The 19,456-nt window shown below is 33.3% G+C and overlaps 2 protein-coding genes across 2 annotated transcripts; both read left to right on the plus strand.

Annotated features, from left to right (window-relative positions):
- Positions 1-10,995: 10,995 nt before the first annotated feature.
- Positions 10,996-17,448, plus strand: LOC101497806 (uncharacterized). Its single transcript, XM_073365404.1, has 5 exons — positions 10,996-11,075; positions 16,220-16,438; positions 16,539-16,777; positions 17,041-17,259; positions 17,332-17,448. Exons 2-5 carry the CDS (start codon positions 16,222-16,224, stop codon positions 17,446-17,448), a joined length of 792 nt encoding a protein of 263 aa, XP_073221505.1. The 5' UTR covers positions 10,996-11,075; positions 16,220-16,221.
- Positions 17,449-17,471: 23 nt separating this feature from the next.
- LOC113785514 (uncharacterized) lies at positions 17,472-18,629 on the plus strand. Its single transcript, XM_027332155.2, has 4 exons — positions 17,472-17,589; positions 17,847-18,146; positions 18,238-18,310; positions 18,427-18,629. Exons 2-4 carry the CDS (start codon positions 17,913-17,915, stop codon positions 18,435-18,437), a joined length of 318 nt encoding a protein of 105 aa, XP_027187956.1. The 5' UTR covers positions 17,472-17,589; positions 17,847-17,912; the 3' UTR covers positions 18,438-18,629.
- Positions 18,630-19,456: the final 827 nt, after the last annotated feature.

Below are 19,456 nucleotides of genomic sequence, written 5' to 3' on the forward strand. Positions count from 1 at the left end.
AATAATTCAATAAAGGAATTCAATAACAATGATCAAATTAGACACCAAGGTTGGATTCGAAGTGAAACTCATCCCTGACATTTATCTTATGATAAAAGGTCAATTTTATTTTTGTTATTAATTCTAATTATTGTTTCAATCAACATGGGAACTTTTTGTTCAATTTTAGTAATTAAATATAATTCGATAGTAAAATGCAATCCTTGAGTTCGACACTCGGTACTACCGTTTTATTATTACTTGTAACGACTCAGTACATTTGCTAAAACGCTATCACGAATCTTGATGACCTATTTATAGTTGTAAAAGTTATATTTTAGATGATTCCTTTTAGATTCTTCGTGATATTTATAATACAAATATAGTAATTATTTATTCTATAAACTATTCAAGTATTTTAGAAAAGTTTAGACATATATGTTATATTCAACAATATATAAATCATAGACTAATGATTAATATTTATTCAATAAATTACTAATGTATTCTAAAAAGATAGGCTTAATTGCACTTTTGGTCCCCCTATTATAGGTGAAAATTGAAAGTAGTCCCCCCATTTTGTTTGTCCCCCAGTTTTAGTCCCCCAAACAGAATTTGAGTCCAAATCATGATGAGTTGTCATTTTTTTAATGACGTGTCAATAAAAAAGGTGACGTGGCAAACGCTTACGTGGAATAAACTCATTAATATATTATTTCTGATTAAAAAATATAATTTATATTTTTAAAAATCATTATTATAATTGTGATAATATTTTTAAAAATACAATTTAATTGTTAAAATTAAGTTAAAAGAAACTAAAAAACATCTGCAGCAATGAGAATCAGAAGCATATGAACTAGCTTGAACCCTAAATAAAAAAACAGCCTCAATTCAACAAAAGCCCCAAATCGTGAACCCTTTTCATCAAAATCGATCATTTCCCTTTTATTCATCATCATCCGATTCTGATTTCGTCTTCTTCTTCATTGTTGGTCATCGTCTTCGTGTTCCGTGTTGGTGTTCGTCTTCGTGTTCCGTGTTGGTGTTCGTCGTCTTCTTCTTCTTCATCGTCTTCGTGGTCGTCTTCTTCATCGTCCTTTGTATTTCGTTGTTTCTTCTCTTGTTCTCTGTTTCGTTTCTTTTAATTTTCCTCAAAAAATAGCATCTTAATCTTTCATATGTTTTTATTTGAAGTTTTTTTATTTGGAATAATGTACTCTGATGTTAATGTTTTTTTTTTGGGTTTTTCTTTTATCCTGTTTTTGTTGGTCTTTGTGAATAAGAAGAACATGTTTCATCCATCAATAAGCATGACAGAGACGATAACTTAAAACTGCAGTACATAAAGCAATGGAGGTATCGATGCCTAACATGAAGAACACAAGTTCTACTACACTCCTGTACCAAGATTCCAATGCATAACAGACAATATATTATAGGCTTAATTGCACTTGATTTCACGATTTCTGTTTAGGGTTCATGATTTTAGGGTTCATAATGATTTTAGGGTTCATGAGTGAATGCTTTTGATTTTGATTTGTTTAGGGTTCTTGATTTTAGGTGTTTTTTCTTTTAACTTAATTTTAACAATTAAATTGTATTTTTAAAAATATTGTCACAATTATAATAATGATTTTTAAAAATATAAATTATATTTTTTAATCAGAAATAATATAATAATAAGTTTATTCCACGTAAGCATCTGCCACGTCACCTTTTTTATTGACACGTCATTAAAAAAATGACAACTCATCATGATTTGGACTCAAATTCTGTTTGGGGGACTAAAACTGTGGACAAACAAAATGGGGGGATTACTTTCAATTTTCACCTATAATAGGGGGACCAAAAGTGCAATTAAGCCAAAAAGATATAGAAATGTACATCACCTCTCAACACGAACCATCTTTGTTAATTACTTTTCATTTCGTTTATTTGTGATTGTTATAGAATGTAATTGGGGCTATTCTTCATGGATATCATGCGATCAAAATCTGGTCATAGCTCACCAAATTGCTGCAATTTCTCTGTTATTTTGATGCTTACACAACGGCTATTGTGCAAAAGGACCTATTGTTTTTCTATGTTATGCCATTCTTAGCCCATAATATCGAAAGAAACTTTTTACAAAATCAATAGAAACAATCCGGGTGAATATGCAGATTTTTTTGGATCTTTTTTCCTAGATACTTGGTGATTAATTATAGTGAGAATTGTATTCTTTTTAAATAGAGTAAACACTCATTTTGGACCTTGAAAATGAATGACAGTGTCATAACAGTCCGTGAATAAAAGAAAAATAATTGAAAATCCTTGAGTCATTCATTAGTAAATAAATATAATCTTTAACGGTAAATTTGAACCACAACTCAGTTAGTTTTGATGAGTTGTCGCAATTTTTGTCACATCAGATAAACATTTAACACATTTTTAAAACTATTCTGAATCCTTTTTATTAGAGACTAAAATGAAAAAAAAGGTATGAGTTTGTCTTCTTAAATTGAAGGAACACTTATCTAGGTTTCTTCATTATTAGAACAATAGAGAATTTTAAACAAAAGAAATTAAACCCAAATGAGATGTCGTATTTTGTGATTTTAATGCTAAAAGTATCTTTTTGGGACCCGTTTTAAATTATTTGTCGAAGAATAATTCATTTACGTTACAAAGAATTTAATACCGGACAATTTTATTAACAATATCACTTGTTGCCGAAAATTTTATCTCTCAATTGAGTTGCGACGAGAGTAGATATTTTTATCAAAAAAGTTTGAGATGTGAGTAAAGTGAAGTGTGTAAAAGTTCTTAGACATTGTTGGTTTAGTTTTAATTATAATATATATATATATATATATATATATATATATATAAATGTATATTATAAGTAATATATATATATATATAGTAAGTAATGTATATATATACATAGGAGAAGCAAACAGAGAGGAAGGAAAAACTGAAACCCAGGCAACGCGGAAACCTCCTTCTTCCTTCTCCTTCCTTTTGCTTTATTTTGCTTCATGAAAAGAAACTCAAGGCTTAGTGGGTGAGAAAGAACAAATTTCCAAGCTCCTTTCTTCCTCCTTGATTCAAAAACGAAAAAAAAACTGTGTTAGGATTTTTCAAAACCATCAAACCCAAATCTCCGCATTTCTTCGATTTAGGAGCTTTATTTCGCGAAGAGATAGAAGGGAAAGTTGTTCATCTTCCCACTACGGTGCTAGTAAACTAACTTTGGAAGCGACGACGCAAACGAAGATTTTACCGGAATTAATTGTGGTATTGTAATCGCTCGTTAAAGCTACCGTTAAGGTAAGGGCTCATTCCAAATTCTTATCTTGCATATAGGATGCTATATGTGTATTTGTGGAGTTGGAATTTTATGAAATGGATGTGCGATTTTGTGAAAAAGGAATTTAATTCATTTATGTGTGTTTTGATGAAATTAAATTTGATGGGTTTGAGGAGTGGTTTGTGAAAACTAATTTGGCGTGATTTATGTTTGAAAGTTGTGGAAATATTTGGGGGATTGATGATTGAGCTTGGTGTGGTTTTTGTGGAATTTGAATTGATCGAATTTAATGTGAATTGTGGATTAAATTTGATGTGTGGTGGTGGAAAATAAATTTTTGAGTATGCTTTGTGTGAATTTGAAAATCATTAGTGTTAAATGAGTATTAAAAATGGGGAATCTTTTAATATCAGCATTTACTTAATGATTGTTGTGGAAAGAGTCAGAGTATGCTCATGCATTTCATAGTACATGGCGACCAGATGGGCCATGATGATAGTGGTGACCGGATGGGCCACGAGATGATTCCATGTGATATGTTGGTTCATCTTATCCTTGCAAGAATTATCGCGTCGTGAAGGTCCGCAATAGACTGCACATTTTTGTAAATCGTGTTGACCCGTGATAGGTGGCACCTCGATAAATAGTACTACTTGCCTGTGATAGGTGGTACATTTACGATTTACGTTTTTAGGAAATCGTGCTGACCCGTGATAGGTGGCACCTCGGTAATTTAGTACAAGGCCTGTGATAGGCGGTACAATTATGATTTACGCCCCTTCGAGGAGGGTTTGGTTTGGAATTCCGAGTCCATGCATTTTGGCATATACGCATTGCATTAGGGTGCTTGACACACGAGTCATGTTTGATATACATTGATGATTGTAAATATATGCTCAGTTGTGGTTGTGATTGTGCCCTAATTTGTAAGTGTGATTGTTTGGATTTGTGTGCAAGTGTGGATTGATTGCGAAACCATTTCAAAACTGACTTCTGCACTTTTTTTTATGTGTATTTGAACACAAGAAGGTTGTCTTTGAATACAAATGTCCTGATTTGGCTACTGACTTCTGAAACAGCACTGTATTCGACTACAAGAATGTTGTATTCGAATATAGTGGTGTTGTTTTTGCTGTTGACATATTGTCTCGTATTCGACTACATCCTGTCTCGTAATCGACTACAGATGTATTGATTTTGCTACTGACTTGCAAAATAGCACTATATAATCGAATACAAAGATGTTGTATTCGAATACGACAATGCAGTTTTGTTAAAAACTTCATATTTCAACTTGTTTATGCATGTTTGACATATGAAAACCCTTTTAAGGAGTATGCTTAGATGAAAGGTTATTTTGTGCATTTAAAGTTTAAATGCTTAGTGATATTTCTTAATTTCGGTTGGTGACCTTTACAATTATTGTGGAAATATGGGCTTTTCCGTTAGATGAGAACCAGGTTCGTCCTGCCGGGTTGTACCCTATTGATGGACACGTAGTTAGACATGTCTGACCGGTGCTGTGTCAGAAGGGTCTTGTGGGGCGCGTGGAGATCTCCTGGGTTGTATAGTTTTTTGAAGCGTGATCATATTATATGGTTGTACAGGGGATAAATGTCTTTCTTTGGTGGATGTATTTATTTTAATGTGGAAGACTATACCTATACCTCATATTGTCAGCTAGGCTTTTATTTTGATGGGTCCATGTACCACTTTTTGATGTGACGTGGGGGAGTTAAAATTCTTGGGGCAATGCTTTTGTACAGGTGTCTGCCGAGAATACCCCAGGGGTATGAGCTATGTCTGATAGGCCTCATATCCCCAATGTATTTTGATGTTTAAATACTTTGGATTTTTATTTCAAAAACTATTTCATGAATTTTGTTTTTTTTTTAAAATACACCCGCACTGTTAAAAATCGGGGTGTTACAATTGTGGTATCAGAACTTTGGTATGGATTTCTTTGGGGCTGTGGAACTTTTGGTTATAGATTGTAGGTCAACCTGTAGGATGAGAGTCGTTATCTGATCATGCATCGGGGTAATTTGTCTGAATTGTCAGCTCTGGTGTAGTTGTTATGTATTCAGGTAGTCAGAAGTTATTTTTGGAATTATTCTACGAGGTGTTGAGATTCCTTCTTGATGTTGGATTTGAGGAAACCATTCCTCCAAGAAGGAACGACGCTGCAAGAATGAACGTCAATAGGGATGATCAAATGGTTGAAGCTACAAATAACATGGATGTTTCTGTTGTTGCACAGACGGCTACAAACACTTTGCGAGATTTGGAAAAGAGGGAAATCTGGAGAAGAGGGAAAGAGAGATATGTGCTGCTGCGTCAAGGGGATTAGAATATTTTCACCGTTACCATCCTCCAAAGTTCAAGGGTGATGAGATCTTAGAAAATGCTGATTAGTGGATTCAAGAAGTGGAAAAGATCTTCGAAAAGACGAATTGTCCAGCAGGGTGGAAGCGAATCATGAAGGCATGGGATTTATCAACTGGTTCCAAGGACATAGAGACTATGTTGTTGGCGGTAACTCAAAGATGATGGGTATGGATGGATTAACGTTAGACTAATAGGCAATTTCATGTAAAGATCTAAATGGAGAGCTTTTTAAGAAGAGTATTAGACGTTCGCCTGGGAGATTTTAGGATGACACTAGATGAAGTTTGATAACTGCCAAAGGGGTGTGAACACCATGGAACTATTAAGAAAAAGATTCCATTTGGAATAGCATTTAGTGCTTAGGTGTCAAGGAAAGAGACTTGTATTGAAGTTAAGGGGCGCTGCACGTTAGGGGTAAATACTACCTTGATTAGATAAAGTACACTTTGAGGAATAGTCGCTACCTTGAGGGGTAAAGTCGAGCATTCGAGTTAAACTAGATTCGCGACTCAGATTATTAAGTATGAATCTCATGATGATTATAGAAGTGAGAATATATATTTCTCCGATATGTGACAATGTGGATTAGGAGATGGTAAGTATGGATAGTGATATCGGATGAAACTATAGACACGTAAGTGTGAATTTTGAGTGATGTTCGGAAAAACATAAGGAAATAAGACTTGATTTATTGAACCGGATGTTACTATTAAATGGAAGTGAAAGTACATAGTACGAGAATGATTAGAGATTGTAACAATGTAAGCTTTGAGAGTATATTAAAGGATGGTAATTACTAGGAGAATGTTAATATTTTGATAGTTCAGAGGAACTATTCGAGATTTGATTTGGGATCCTAAGATGGTTGATTTTTAAGTTGATGATTTAAAATCCTCCAGGTTGGATGGAGGACCAAGTAATGCCTAAAACTTTCATAATCGAGGAAGTTCAAGTAGGCAAGTGATAAATAGTTCATGTTAAGGATGGAAGTGTATGAAGATTTACTAAAAATGATGTGTTATTATTAGAAAAGTTTTCATTAGTGAGATTACTAATACAGTTAGAGTCAATGATGAATACGAACTTGTATTGTATCTTAAGATTAAATGGATGGAATTAGATGGTGTGATGATTATTTGGAGATTTCGAGGATCAGATTTTAGAAGTTTATTTAAATGATACAAAGTGAAAGAGAAGAAATGTAACAAATGATTTATGGTTTAGAAGTTGGTTTTGGGAAGTCAAGCGTTAAGATTTAAAATGAGTGTTTTAGTGACTAGATGGACGATGAAAGGTATGTGGATCTTTGAGATATTTTACTACAAATTTATTAGGATGAAGTTTATAAAAATTACTTCTTAGGAAATGCTTATGGGGAACATTTGGGAAATAGTTCTTTAGGACTTTCGATTGTTAGGATTCTTTCAGTTTGTATCTCGGTGAAGGTTGGGAAGGAATAAGAATCTAGCAAGTGAACCAAATTTTGGAAAATGTGCCAAGAAAACTTGTTGGAGCAGCACATAGATATGTAGCTTATGACAATTAAAGATTGGTGAAAGGAATTATCTCACCTATAATTCAGACATTGTTATTATAAGGGTATGTCAATGATATACAGGTACTACTGAAGTGCATGTCATGGAGGTTGCTATTGTGTTCGTCGATCATCAAAGTTAAAAGTTTGCTTGGTAGGGAAGAATTGAGCATTAAATGGAAAATGTTAGGTGGAAATTAGTGATGCTTGATTTATTGAAATCACTAAAATGAAGATGTATCAAGGTTCGAGGTAGAAATTTAAGGTTTGTTTAAATGGAAAAGTGATGGAGTAAATACAATGTGTTTGACATGTCGTAATGAAAAGATAATCAACAAGCTACAAATAAAGGATGCGGCGAAATTGAGAAGTATCAGCATGCTGGCAGCAGATGTAGTAAAATTATTTTCGAGTTTGTGCAGAATTGCGAAGTATGTAAGAAATTGTCTAGTGAAGCGCGAATTTGAGGTGTTGGACATGAGAAAAATGTAGGTCTAAATAAAGGCATGAGATTCAAGTTGGACTTTGTTGGAGACGTGACTCTTGAAACGAAGCACTAAACCTGAAGGAAGTTTGTGTGTTGTAGGTGGTATAGTTCTGGCTTGTTGTCGAAAATATTTGAGGAAACTTTGATCACCAACCGGATGTTTGGAGGTAGTTGTGCGACTAAAGAAATCAAGGATTTGTGGGCAATTGACAAATTAGGGAGTTCTCGCCGGTAACGATTGTTTGGTGCTCAGTGTGTCGGTGTCATACTCAGTGTTTCGATTTGGTATCAAGTGGATATATGTGAGGCTATGTGACATAGTTTTGGGCGATTGTACATCATCGATAGGATCAAAGAAATAAGAAAATGCAAGGAACCCAATGGACCTTGAGAAGATTGTTGACCGCTTGTGCATTAGGATAACCTCAAGCGTAAGTCGCAAGGAGCGCTAATAGTTCGGTTAAGATAGTCAAAGCCACCATCATTTTTGTTGGCTACTTATTGACAAATTGAGGAACTGATCATCCTTAATCTCTTGTTGATAGTAAACAAAATCATGTTGAATGGAACGGGTGAGTCTTACCGGCTTCAGTAGTGTGTAGAGTTATTAAATATCTATGAAAAAGGATAGACGACACTTTCTTCACGGAAGCATGACAAAACAAGTTCTATTTTGTATGTTGAGACGAGTGCAAACTGGGTGCGGTTATTACTCTTACTTTAAATTTCGAGGACGAAACTTCTTTTGGGAGGGAAGTAATGTAAGACCCTAAATTTTAAATCCTAAATTATACAATTTTAGGGTATTTTATGTTAAATTTCTTACGTTTTTAGCCTAGTTTTTGGTATTTTGTGAGTTTAATGCAAAAAATATCTTTTTGGCCCCCGTTTTAAATTATTTGTCGAAGAATAATATATTTATGTTACAAAGAATTTGAATTGATCGAATTTAATGTGAATTGTGGATTAAATTTGATGTGTGGTGGTGGAAAAAAAATATTTGAGTATTCTCTGTGTGAATTTGAATATCATTAGTGTTAAATGAGTATTAAAAATGGGGAATCTTTTAATATTTCCATTTACTTAATGATTGTTGTGTATGCTCATGCATTTCATAGTAAATGGCGATCGGATGGGCCATGGTGATAGTGGTGACTGGATGGGCCACGAGATGATTCCATGTGATATGTTGGTTCATCTTATCCTTGCGAGGATTATTGCGTCGTGAAGGTCTGCGATAGACTGCACATTTTTGTAAATCGTGCTGACCCGTGATAGGTGGCACCTCAGTAAATACTACTACTGGCCTGTGATAGGCGGTACATTTACGATTTACATTTTTAGTAAATCGTGCTGACCCGTGATAGGTGGCACCTCGATAATTTAGTACAAGGCCTGTGATAGGCGGTACAATTATGATTTACGCCCCTTCGAGGAAGGTTCGGTTTGGAATTCTGATTCCATGCACTCTGGCATATACGCGTTGCATTAGGGTGCTTGACATGCGAGTCATGTTTGATATACTGTGATGATTGTATATGTATGCTCAATTGTGGTTGTGATTGTGCCCTAATTTGTAAGTGTGATTGTTTGGATTTGTGTGTAAGTGTGAATTGATTTCGAAACCATTTCGAAACTAATTTTTGCACTTTTTCTGATGTGTATTCGAATACAATAAGGTTGTATTCGAATAAGATATCCTTATTTGGCTACTGACTTTTGAAACAGCATTGTATTCGACTACAAGAATGTTGTATTCGAATAAAGTGGTGTTGTTTTTGCTGCTGACATCCTGTCTCGTATTCGACTACATCCTGTCTCGTAGTCGACTACAGATGTGTTGATTTTGCTACTGACTTGCAAAACAGCACTATATTTGAATACACAGATGCTGTATTCGAATACGACAATGCAGTTTTGTTGTCATGTTTGATATACTGTGATGATTGTATATGTATGCTCAATTGTGGTTGTGATTGTGCCCTAATTTGTAAGTGTGATTGTTTGGATTTGTGTGTAAGTGTGAATTGATTTCGAAACCATTTCGAAACTAATTTTTGCACTTTTTCTGATGTGTATTCGAATACAATAAGGTTGTATTCGAATAAGATATCCTTATTTGGCTACTGACTTTTGAAACAGCATTGTATTCGACTACAAGAATGTTGTATTCGAATAAAGTGGTGTTGTTTTTGCTGCTGACATCCTGTCTCGTATTCGACTACATCCTGTCTCGTAGTCGACTACAGATGTGTTGATTTTGCTACTGACTTGCAAAACAGCACTATATTTGAATACACAGATGCTGTATTCGAATACGACAATGCAGTTTTGTTAAAAACTTCATTTTTCAACTTGTTTATGCATGTTTGACATATGAAAACCCTTTCAAGGAGTATTCTACGATGAAAGGTTATTTTGTGCATTTAAAATTTAAATGTTAAGTGATATTTGTTAATTTTGGTTGGTGACCTTTACAATTATTGTAGAAATCTGGACTTCTCCCTCATATGAGAACCAAGATCGTCCTACCGGGTAGTACCCTAGAGATGGACACACTACAAGAAAATAGACATATCCCTAAAGTAACTTATAGTAACAAAATAAAAAACGGTAGGTATAGATAAGCTATACCCACAGATAAATTATTTATTGTTGGTTTAGGTGTCTTATACCTTCGGTGATATAAATTTGTCACTAATTATTATAGTTACACAATTAAATCTGTGGCTATAGACATCAAAATTTTAAAATTAATATTTTGTAAAGTAGCCAAAATCTTAATTATTTGTGAAAATAATTTTGTACAAACTTTTGCTCAATGTAAGCCAAAATAATTTCAATGGAGGCAAAATCCTAATTTTTTTAATGCACCCAATTTCAATGGAGCCAAAATCTTAATTTTTTTAATGGAGGCAAAAAAATTTTAATTGAGCCAAAATCCAAAATTTTTAAATGGAGCCAAAAAAAAAAAAAAATAACAGACCCAAAATGTAAATCAGTATCAACTCCTAAAAACACCTAAAACCTAAAACAAGTTGAGTTGTTCTTCTCTTTCACCCAATCCAAGCCCCAATCTAAATCCCTAACCTCTTAATCTACAGCCCCAATCTGTTTCCTTCTCTTTCTCGTCGTCGAGCAACCACCTTCTCCCTGTCAACCAACCCCGAGCCCGAATCTGTTTCATTCTCGCGTACGTTGAATCTCGAGTTGTGACCACTATTCTCGTTGCCGCTGTAACCATCGTTTTCGTCGTTGCCGTGACCGTTCTCGCACCACGTTCTCGTCGTTGCCGTGACCACCTTCTCCCTGCCGTTCTCGTCGTTGCCGTGACCGTTCTCGCACCACGTCTACCGTTCTCGTCGTCACTGTGACCACCTTTCTCACATCCGGTAAATTTTGAATTTCTGTACTGTTAATTTATTTTTGTACAACCTGAACCTGTGACCGGTGTTGCTTTTAATTTCTGTTTTGTAATTTCTGTTTTGTAATTTGTTTTGTTATTTCTTTGTAATTTCTGTTTTGTTATTTCTGTGCTTTGAATCTTTGAAATTTCTGAACCTGCAACTATAATATGGAAGTTTCAATGTACTTGATTTCAACAATAACATCGTTATGTCAGGGTAGATATTGTTTGTACATACTAGAAAGCTCGAGAAAATTGTAAATTGTTTAGATTGCACAATATACTAGCCACCTAATACTAATATATACTGGTCTTAAAACAAAATATAGCAGAATATACTAGCCACCTAACAGAACCTAATGCAGAGAGAAATTAATACATGTAGTGAAGGAACTTACCACAGGTTTGAGAAATAAGACACAATGATCATTAAATTAAATGTAATAACAATTCAAACCTTTGTCCTTATCTTCAACTTGTAATCGTATAACATCACCATGACGTTCAAGTTAGTTAATTAATCAAATGCCAATTGGTAAGATCTGATAAATTCATTTAAAACATTAGGTAGTATATTATTAAGGAAAAACAATTGATGGAAAAATTATATATAAATTAAAAAAGGAGAGGTGAGAAAAATATGAGTATTTATTTTTCTTCAAGGAAAGACTAATAGCAAAAGCAAGAGCGGAATAGTTTTCTCTAATTTTAGCAAGTGTGTTTGTGGCACTTTGATATTGTGGTTGTGTTTCCATTAACTTAGCAAGTTGTGCATTCGAATTTTCAGCTTTTTCATTTTTTAGGACTTGCATTATGTGCTTGAAATTTGATTATAATTTTAGTTGCCTTTGTCTTTAATTAATACATGTAGTGAAGGAACTTACCACAGGTTTGAGAAATAAGACACAATGATCATTAAATTAAATGTAATAACAATTCAAACCTTTGTCCTTATCTTCAACTTGTAATCGTATCACATCACCATGAAGTTCAAGTTAATTAATTAATCAAATGCCAATTGGTAAGATCTGATAAATTCATTTAAAACATTGAGTAGTATATTATTAAGGAAAAACAATTGATGAAAAAATTATATATAAATTAAAAAAGGAGAGGTGAGAAAAATATGAGTATTTATTTTTCTTCAAGGAAAGACTAATAGCAAAAGCAAGAGCGGAATAGTTTTCTCTAATTTTAGCAAGTGTGTTTGTGGCACTTTGATATTGTGGTTGTGTTTCCAGTAACTTAGCAAGTTGTGCATTCGAATTTTCAGCTTTTTCATTTTTTAGGACTTGCATTATGTGCTTGAAATTTGATTATAATTTTAGTTGCCTTTGTCTTTAATTGTTCTTCGTGTTAAAACAGAAAAAGGAAAAAAAAACTTATTGATTATTAAAATTTGCATCATCCATTTTCAGTTAATTTTTCCAAATGGCTTATAGAGAATGGATGTGTGATCCATCAAAACAAAGTGAAGAATATATTCGAGGAGTTAATGAATTTCTTGAATTTGCTTTTCAAAATTCACAAATCAATGGAAAAATAATGTGTCCTTGTACAAAATGTGCCAATTGCCACTCTTATTCTCGCGTATGTGTTTATGAACACTTAACAGATCCACATCGTGGATTTCTTAGAGGCTATAGACAATGGATATATCATGGTGAAAAACCTAGAACTTCAAGTAGCGCTACTAAACAAAATGTAGAAATGGAGCATGACATGGATGGATTAGTTCATGATGTATTTGGAATTCATTCTACAGAAGAGCCAATTTGTGGTGAAGGTGAAAGAATTCCCGAAGTTAGAGAAAACTCTAAATTTTACGAATTTGTAAAGGAGAATGAGCAAATGCTTTACCCCAACTGTAAGAAGTATAGCAAGCTATCATTTATGGTACATTTGTATCATTTAAAGTGTCTTCATGGGTGGAGTGACAAGTCATTCTCCATGTTGCTTGATTTACTAAGAGATGCTTTACCAGAAGAAAATGTTTTGCCAAAGTCATATTATGAAACTAAAAAGATTGTTTCAGGATTAGGTTTGGGGTATGAGAAGATCCATGCTTGTCCCAATGATTGCATATTATATTGGGATAAATATGCCAAATATGAAGTATGTCCAAAGTGTAGTACGTCAAGGTGGAAAACAACAAATGAAGACGTACAAGGTAATGGAATGGAGACTTCTGAGAGGCGAAAGAAGATACCAGCAAAGATCCTTCGATGGTTTCCATTGAAACCAAGGTTGCAAAGGTTATACATGTCCTCCAAAGTTGCAGAATCAATGAGATGGCACCATGAGAGTAGATTGAATGATGGTTCTCTTAGGCATCCAGCTGATTCCCTTGCTTGGAAGAATTTTGACGCTCGATATCCAACATTTTCGTTAGATCCTCGTAATGTTCGATTAGGAGTGGCTTCAGATGGTTTCAATCCTTTCAAGACTATGAGTATTACTCATAGCACTTGGCCTATCATTCTAATTCCTTACAATCTTCCTCCTTGGATGTGCATGAAACAACCATACTTCATGTTATCACTATTAATTCCGGGTCCAAAAGGTCCTGGAAATAACATTGACATTTATCTGCAACCTTTAGTACAAGAGTTGCAAGAGTTATGGGATGATGGAATTGAAACATTTGATGCCTATAAGAAAGAGACATTTCAACTTCGTGCAGCTATGATGTGGACTATTAATGACTTTCCAGCATATGCTAACTTGTCTGGATGGAGTACTAAAGGTCAATATGCATGTCCATGTTGTGGTATTGAAACTACCTCGCAGTGGTTACGTCATGGTAAAAAATTTTGCTACATGGGTCATCGTCGTTGGTTATCTCCCAAACATAAGTGGAGATTGAATAGTAGGGATTTTGATGGAACACGAGAGCTAAGGATCCCTCCTAAAAGACTTGATGGGACTGATATTTTAAGACAAATAGATGAATGTAGAGAAAAAGGTCTAGCAAATGGAGCACAACCTTGGAAAAAGAAGAGCATTTTCTTCACATTGCCTTATTGGCAATATAATGTATTGCGTCATAATCTTGATGTGATGCACATTGAAAAGAACGTATGTGACAACATTATTGGTACATTGTTAAACCAAGAGGGAAAATCCAAAGATAATTATAAGGCACGAGCTGATCTTGTAGATATGGGCATAAGAAGTATGCTCCATCCTCAACCAAGTCCTAATATAACTACAACGCGTTTGCCTAGAGCATGCTATCAAATGACTAACAAAGAAAAGGAATCTTTCCTAAGCATTCTCAAGAATGTAAAAACTCCAGATGAATGTTCATCAAACATCCCACGTTGTGTGCATGTCAAGCAACACAAGATGTTTGGATTGAAAAGTTACGATTGTCATGTTTTGATGCAAGAGCTTCTTCCAGTAGCATTACGGGGTTCATTGCCAGATAAAGTCACTTCAGTGTTAGTTGATCTTTGCAATTTCTTCAAGCAAATTTGTTCTAAGGTACTTAATGTGGAATTTCTATCACAATTGGAGTCTCAAATAGTTATCACACTTTGTCAGTTGGAAACAATTTTTCCTCCTTCATTTTTTACTGTTATGATGCATTTGGTAATTCATTTGGCACACGAAGCCCAAGTTGCTGGACCGGTACAATATCGATGGATGTATCCGATTGAGAGGTATGTATGTTTATAAAAATTGGTTTAATTAAAAGTGTTAAACAAGTTTTTTTGGATGTTGAGAACATAAATATTTTAAATTTTCTTCACTTTCAGGTTTCTTCTTACTCTTAAGTCCTTTGTACGTAATAGAGCCCATCCAGAAGGATCAATTGCAGAGGGATTTTTGGCCAATGAATGTTTGACGTTTTGTTCGCAATATCTATCTGGGGTAGAAACTAGGTTCAATAGACCTAACAGAAATGACGATGAAGTCTCTGGAAGGCCATTAGGGATAAAGAAACAACAAAAGTTACGATTAGGGAAGAGGAAGAAAGTGAGTAGAACTAAACTTGACAAGAAAGAGTTAGCACAGGCACATAGATATGTGCTTTCTAATTGTGATGCAGTTGCTCCATTTATAGAGTAAGTCACATATCATATTTCAATTTTATACAATTGAAATTTTTATTACATTTTATTTTAACTCTATTACTGTTACTTTTAGAGAACACATTTTACATCTTAAGAGACAGTGTCGACCACGACGATTGACACAAGTTGAAATTGACAAGCAACATGGTCAAAAATTTATTGAGTGGTTTAAACTCAGGGTGAGCATATAATAATTTAATTATTTAAATTTTACTGATTGTTTTTATATATAAACTTACTATATTTCATGAAATATTTTAGATCCAGCGTATGGATGAACAAAAGAGCTCAGAAGTTACTCATGAACTTAGATGGTTATCCCGTGGACCATCTGAGGTAGTAAGAAGATACACAGGTTATGCGATTAATGGTTTTAGATTCCACACAAAGAAGAGAGAGAGATTTTTGAAAACACAAAATAGTGGAGTTGTTGTAAAGACAAAGACCTCAAAAGATGAAATTAATTACTATGGGGCAATAACTGATACACTGCTGTTGGATTATTCTGGAAAGTACAAGTTTGTGTTATTTAAATGTGATTGAGTTGATATTAATAAAGGTATCAAGAAAGATAAGTTTGGCATGACGCTTGTCAATTTCAAATTTTTAAAACATACTGGGAAAAATATTTGTGATGACCCATTTGTGTTTGCATCACAAGCTAAAAAGGTGTTTTATATATATGATGAGAGAAACAAGGATTGGCTTGTTGTTCTCAATGCAAAAGTTAGAGATATCTATGATATGGGTGATGAGGAATCTAATGAAATTGAAGAAATTCATGGGCAACTAATGGGCGATACAAGTGAAGCTACTCAAAATGTTAATGATTTGGTTAGGCTTCAAGTTGAAGACGATAATGATTTTTTTGAAGTTGTTGATGTTGATAATATGGATGATGATGAAGATAATGAAGATGATGAGGAAGACGAATGAAGTGTGTTCTAATTGTGCATGATTTTATACATTATGTTTTTATTATACTTTTAGATTTGTCTATGTTTTTTGACTTTTGTCCAAGTTACTCATTTATAATTTTGTGTTAGAGAAGCAATGGCTCGAAGAAGAAAGTTAAATATTCGACATCGAGCAAGTGATAATGAAGGAATTCAGTCTACTTCTAATAATACAAACTCAACCAATGTAGAAGGAAGTAATGTTGCAGAAACTCGTTCTAGTCCTTGTCATGCAGAAGGTGTCATACGTGAGTCTGTAGAATCTCACTCAATTCCCTCTGATATAGAAGTTGAAGAAGAACAAATTGAAAAAGGTATTAATTATATATTCTTTGTTTTGAAGTTTTATTTATATTATTTTTATTATGACTTATATGCACACAAAATGTTATTGTCCTTTTGTTTTGTTTGTAGAAGTAGAGCCTAAACGGGCTAGAGGTCCTACAAAAATGTTAGATGTATGGGAAATGGAAGATGGTGATTTAATAATCGTTAATTTGGACAAATATGGTCGACCCATTGGTGAGGAAGGGACAACTCTAACTCGTTTCATTGGTAGCGTAGCTAGAAGGTATCAATATGCTCCTATCAACTACAAGTCATGGAAAGTTATGCCAAATGATTACAAAGAAGAAATGTTGAAATTAATAGAGGTATTATGATTATTCATTTAACTAATATAACATTTTTTTAAGAAGTCAATTGAGATGTACAATTAACATGTTTTTTAGTTTTTGTGCTCTAACATGTTTGATGTACAATGATGATGTTAGGAATATTTGATGGATTAACAATTTATAATCATACTTATAGTTTAAGAATATATATGTTTAGCACACTCATCATAACATGTTGATAACTGTAAGAATACATTTAACTAATATAACATGTTTCTTTAACATCTCTTATTGTGTAGAGTAAATTTGAGTTTGTTCCTCCAATAAATGACTTAACAAGAGAAATGTTAAAATCTGAGCTGAATGAGAAATGGAGGCAATGGAAGGGTGATCTAAAGTCAATGGCATATGACCCTACTAAAACAGAAGAAGAAGTTGCATCTCTTGTACCAGATGATAGGGTTGACCCAAATCAATATCGTGGTTTGGTTCATCATTGGTTTTCTAATGAAGGACAAGTAAGTCGTATATATTATGAGTAATATATTAATGAGTTTATTATTTAGACTAATATTTTATTTCAATTGTAGAAAATAAGTAAAATTAATAGGCAAAATCGTGCTAAATTTGAAGATGTTCATTGTATGGGTTCAAAAAGTCTCCCAAAGTTTATTGATGAGAAGGTTTACTTCTATTTCTATTTTTAAAAATGAAATGCATTTAACTTATTTATTTGGTTGTACATAAAAAAGGGAAAAGGAGTGTTGCCTAGACGTAAAGAGATTTACATTGATACCCGCACTCGTAAAGATGGAACAATTGTCAATGAAAAGGCTGCAAGATTGATTGTAAGTTTTGATAATAATTAAACGGTACCAATATATAAAATGTGTTTAAATTAAGTTTGACAAAGTGCTGAATTTTATTTTCAAATGTATGATGATTGTATTGGGTTTTTACTTGATCTTTTAGGAGATTTTGTATTTGTTAGCCTATATGCAATGTTGAAGTTTTTTAATTGGATCTTATTGTAGTACTACATGCTTTGAATGTCAATTTCAATTTGGTATTTTCAATCATTAATAATTTTTATTTTATTTTTTAGGAAGAACTAAAAAAACATAATAATGAGGCTGGAACTTCTCAATCAACCCAAGACACACAAGGTTCTATGTCTTGGAAGGATGACATATTTTATCAAGTACAAGGACCTGATAAAAACGGACGTGTGCGATGTATGGGCAAGATTCCTCATTCTAAAAAATCGAAGGTTTGTGCATCTGAAAATGAAGAGTTGCGCGAAAGAGTTAAGAATATGGAAAACTTGTTAGCAAATGTGATGACTTTAATTCAAAATCGATTTTCTGGAGCAGATGTTAATGATATAATACAAGCTGCAAGACAGGTATATCATAAGTTATTAATCTTATCCAACTAACTTCATAAGTTCCATAATCGTATTTTTCATAAGTAATATTTTCTATTTTTTGTGATAGGTTCCTGATGCTACTAGTGCTCAAAACCATTTGAATTCACTTAGTCCAAACAACAACGAAAATAATGAAAATGGTAATTAGATAGTATTAGTTAATTTTAATTAAAATCATTAACATTTTCTCTATTTTATTAGTAATATTTTTATGTGGAATCGTGTATTTATTCATTTGTTATTTTATTGATTGTAGGTGAAGATTAAAAGCTAATTTGTTGTTGAAGATGGAATATTGGCAATTTAGTGGAGTCAATTTCTTAATATTTTTTGAGATTGTTATGTATGACACAAGATGTCTATTTTAAATGTCTATTTTTTGAGGTTTAGGATTTTGTTTTATCGTTGTAAGACTTTTATGTTAATTTTTAATATATACAATGAACACTTTTTATTTTATTTTGAGTCTTAGATATATATATTTCATTGTATATTTATATTTGGTTAATTTTATAAAATAAATTTTAAATTATTATATAATTTTTGTTGATAACAAAAAATTAATATTTATAATAAATTAATTACTCTTAAAACCTATACCAACAGAAAAAAGTTGTCACTTAAATGTATAGCAACAGAATCAAAACCGTAGGTATAATTTTTATAAATTATGACTAAAGTATATACCAACAATGAAATATCCGTAGGTAAAATCAAATGTTTACCGCAACGGAAAAAATTCTGTCACTATACCCTATAGCCACGGGGACAATCCGTAGGCAATGGGCGATTATATACCACGAAAAAAAACCCCGTCGGTATAGGTAATTTTACCTACAGATTTTCACTGTCGCTAAACGTTCAATTTCTTGTAGTGGCACGTAGTTAGACATGCCTGACCCGTTATTTGGTTAAACAAATTATGAGTACTACAATTAGGGGGAACATTCTTTTAAATCATTTTGTGAAGAAAATTGCTCTAAATGAAGGCTCTAACAAAGATAATGGTCTGGTACAAGTTACGTCCTCTAATGAACAAAAAAAATTTTATAATAAACAAATTCAAAGTGACTCTAAAGTATATGTTGAAGGTATGTATGACTTTATTAAACGCGCTCTCAATGCGCCTCAACAGATTTGGACTACAAGTTCAGTTTGATGACTTTGCGTTTGAAAATTCTAGTAAACCAGTTGATAGTTTGGTCAACGTTTCATGTGAACAATCTGATACAGTCAATGCTCTTATAAAAAATAAACATTTCAACATCGTCTTCTCGTCAAGAATG

This window comes from Cicer arietinum, chromosome 2, assembly GCF_000331145.2.
Source record: "Cicer arietinum cultivar CDC Frontier isolate Library 1 chromosome 2, Cicar.CDCFrontier_v2.0, whole genome shotgun sequence".
In the NCBI taxonomy this organism is placed as follows: Eukaryota; Viridiplantae; Streptophyta; class Magnoliopsida; order Fabales; family Fabaceae; genus Cicer; species Cicer arietinum.

Excerpts from the sequence above, each read along its gene's own strand:
- LOC101497806 (XM_073365404.1), top strand. The coding sequence starts at position 16,222 with ATGGCTCGAAGAAGAAAGTTAAATATTCGACATCGAGCAAGTGATAAT. Across the intron at positions 16,439-16,538 it reads AGAAGAACAAATTGAAAAAG|AAGTAGAGCCTAAACGGGCT; the intron begins GTATTAATTATA and ends TTTTGTTTGTAG. Across the intron at positions 17,260-17,331 it reads GGTTTTCTAATGAAGGACAA|AAAATAAGTAAAATTAATAG; the intron begins GTAAGTCGTATA and ends TTTCAATTGTAG.
- LOC113785514 (XM_027332155.2), top strand. The coding sequence starts at position 17,913 with ATGTCTTGGAAGGATGACATATTTTATCAAGTACAAGGACCTGATAAA. Across the intron at positions 18,147-18,237 it reads TAATACAAGCTGCAAGACAG|GTTCCTGATGCTACTAGTGC; the intron begins GTATATCATAAG and ends TTTTTGTGATAG.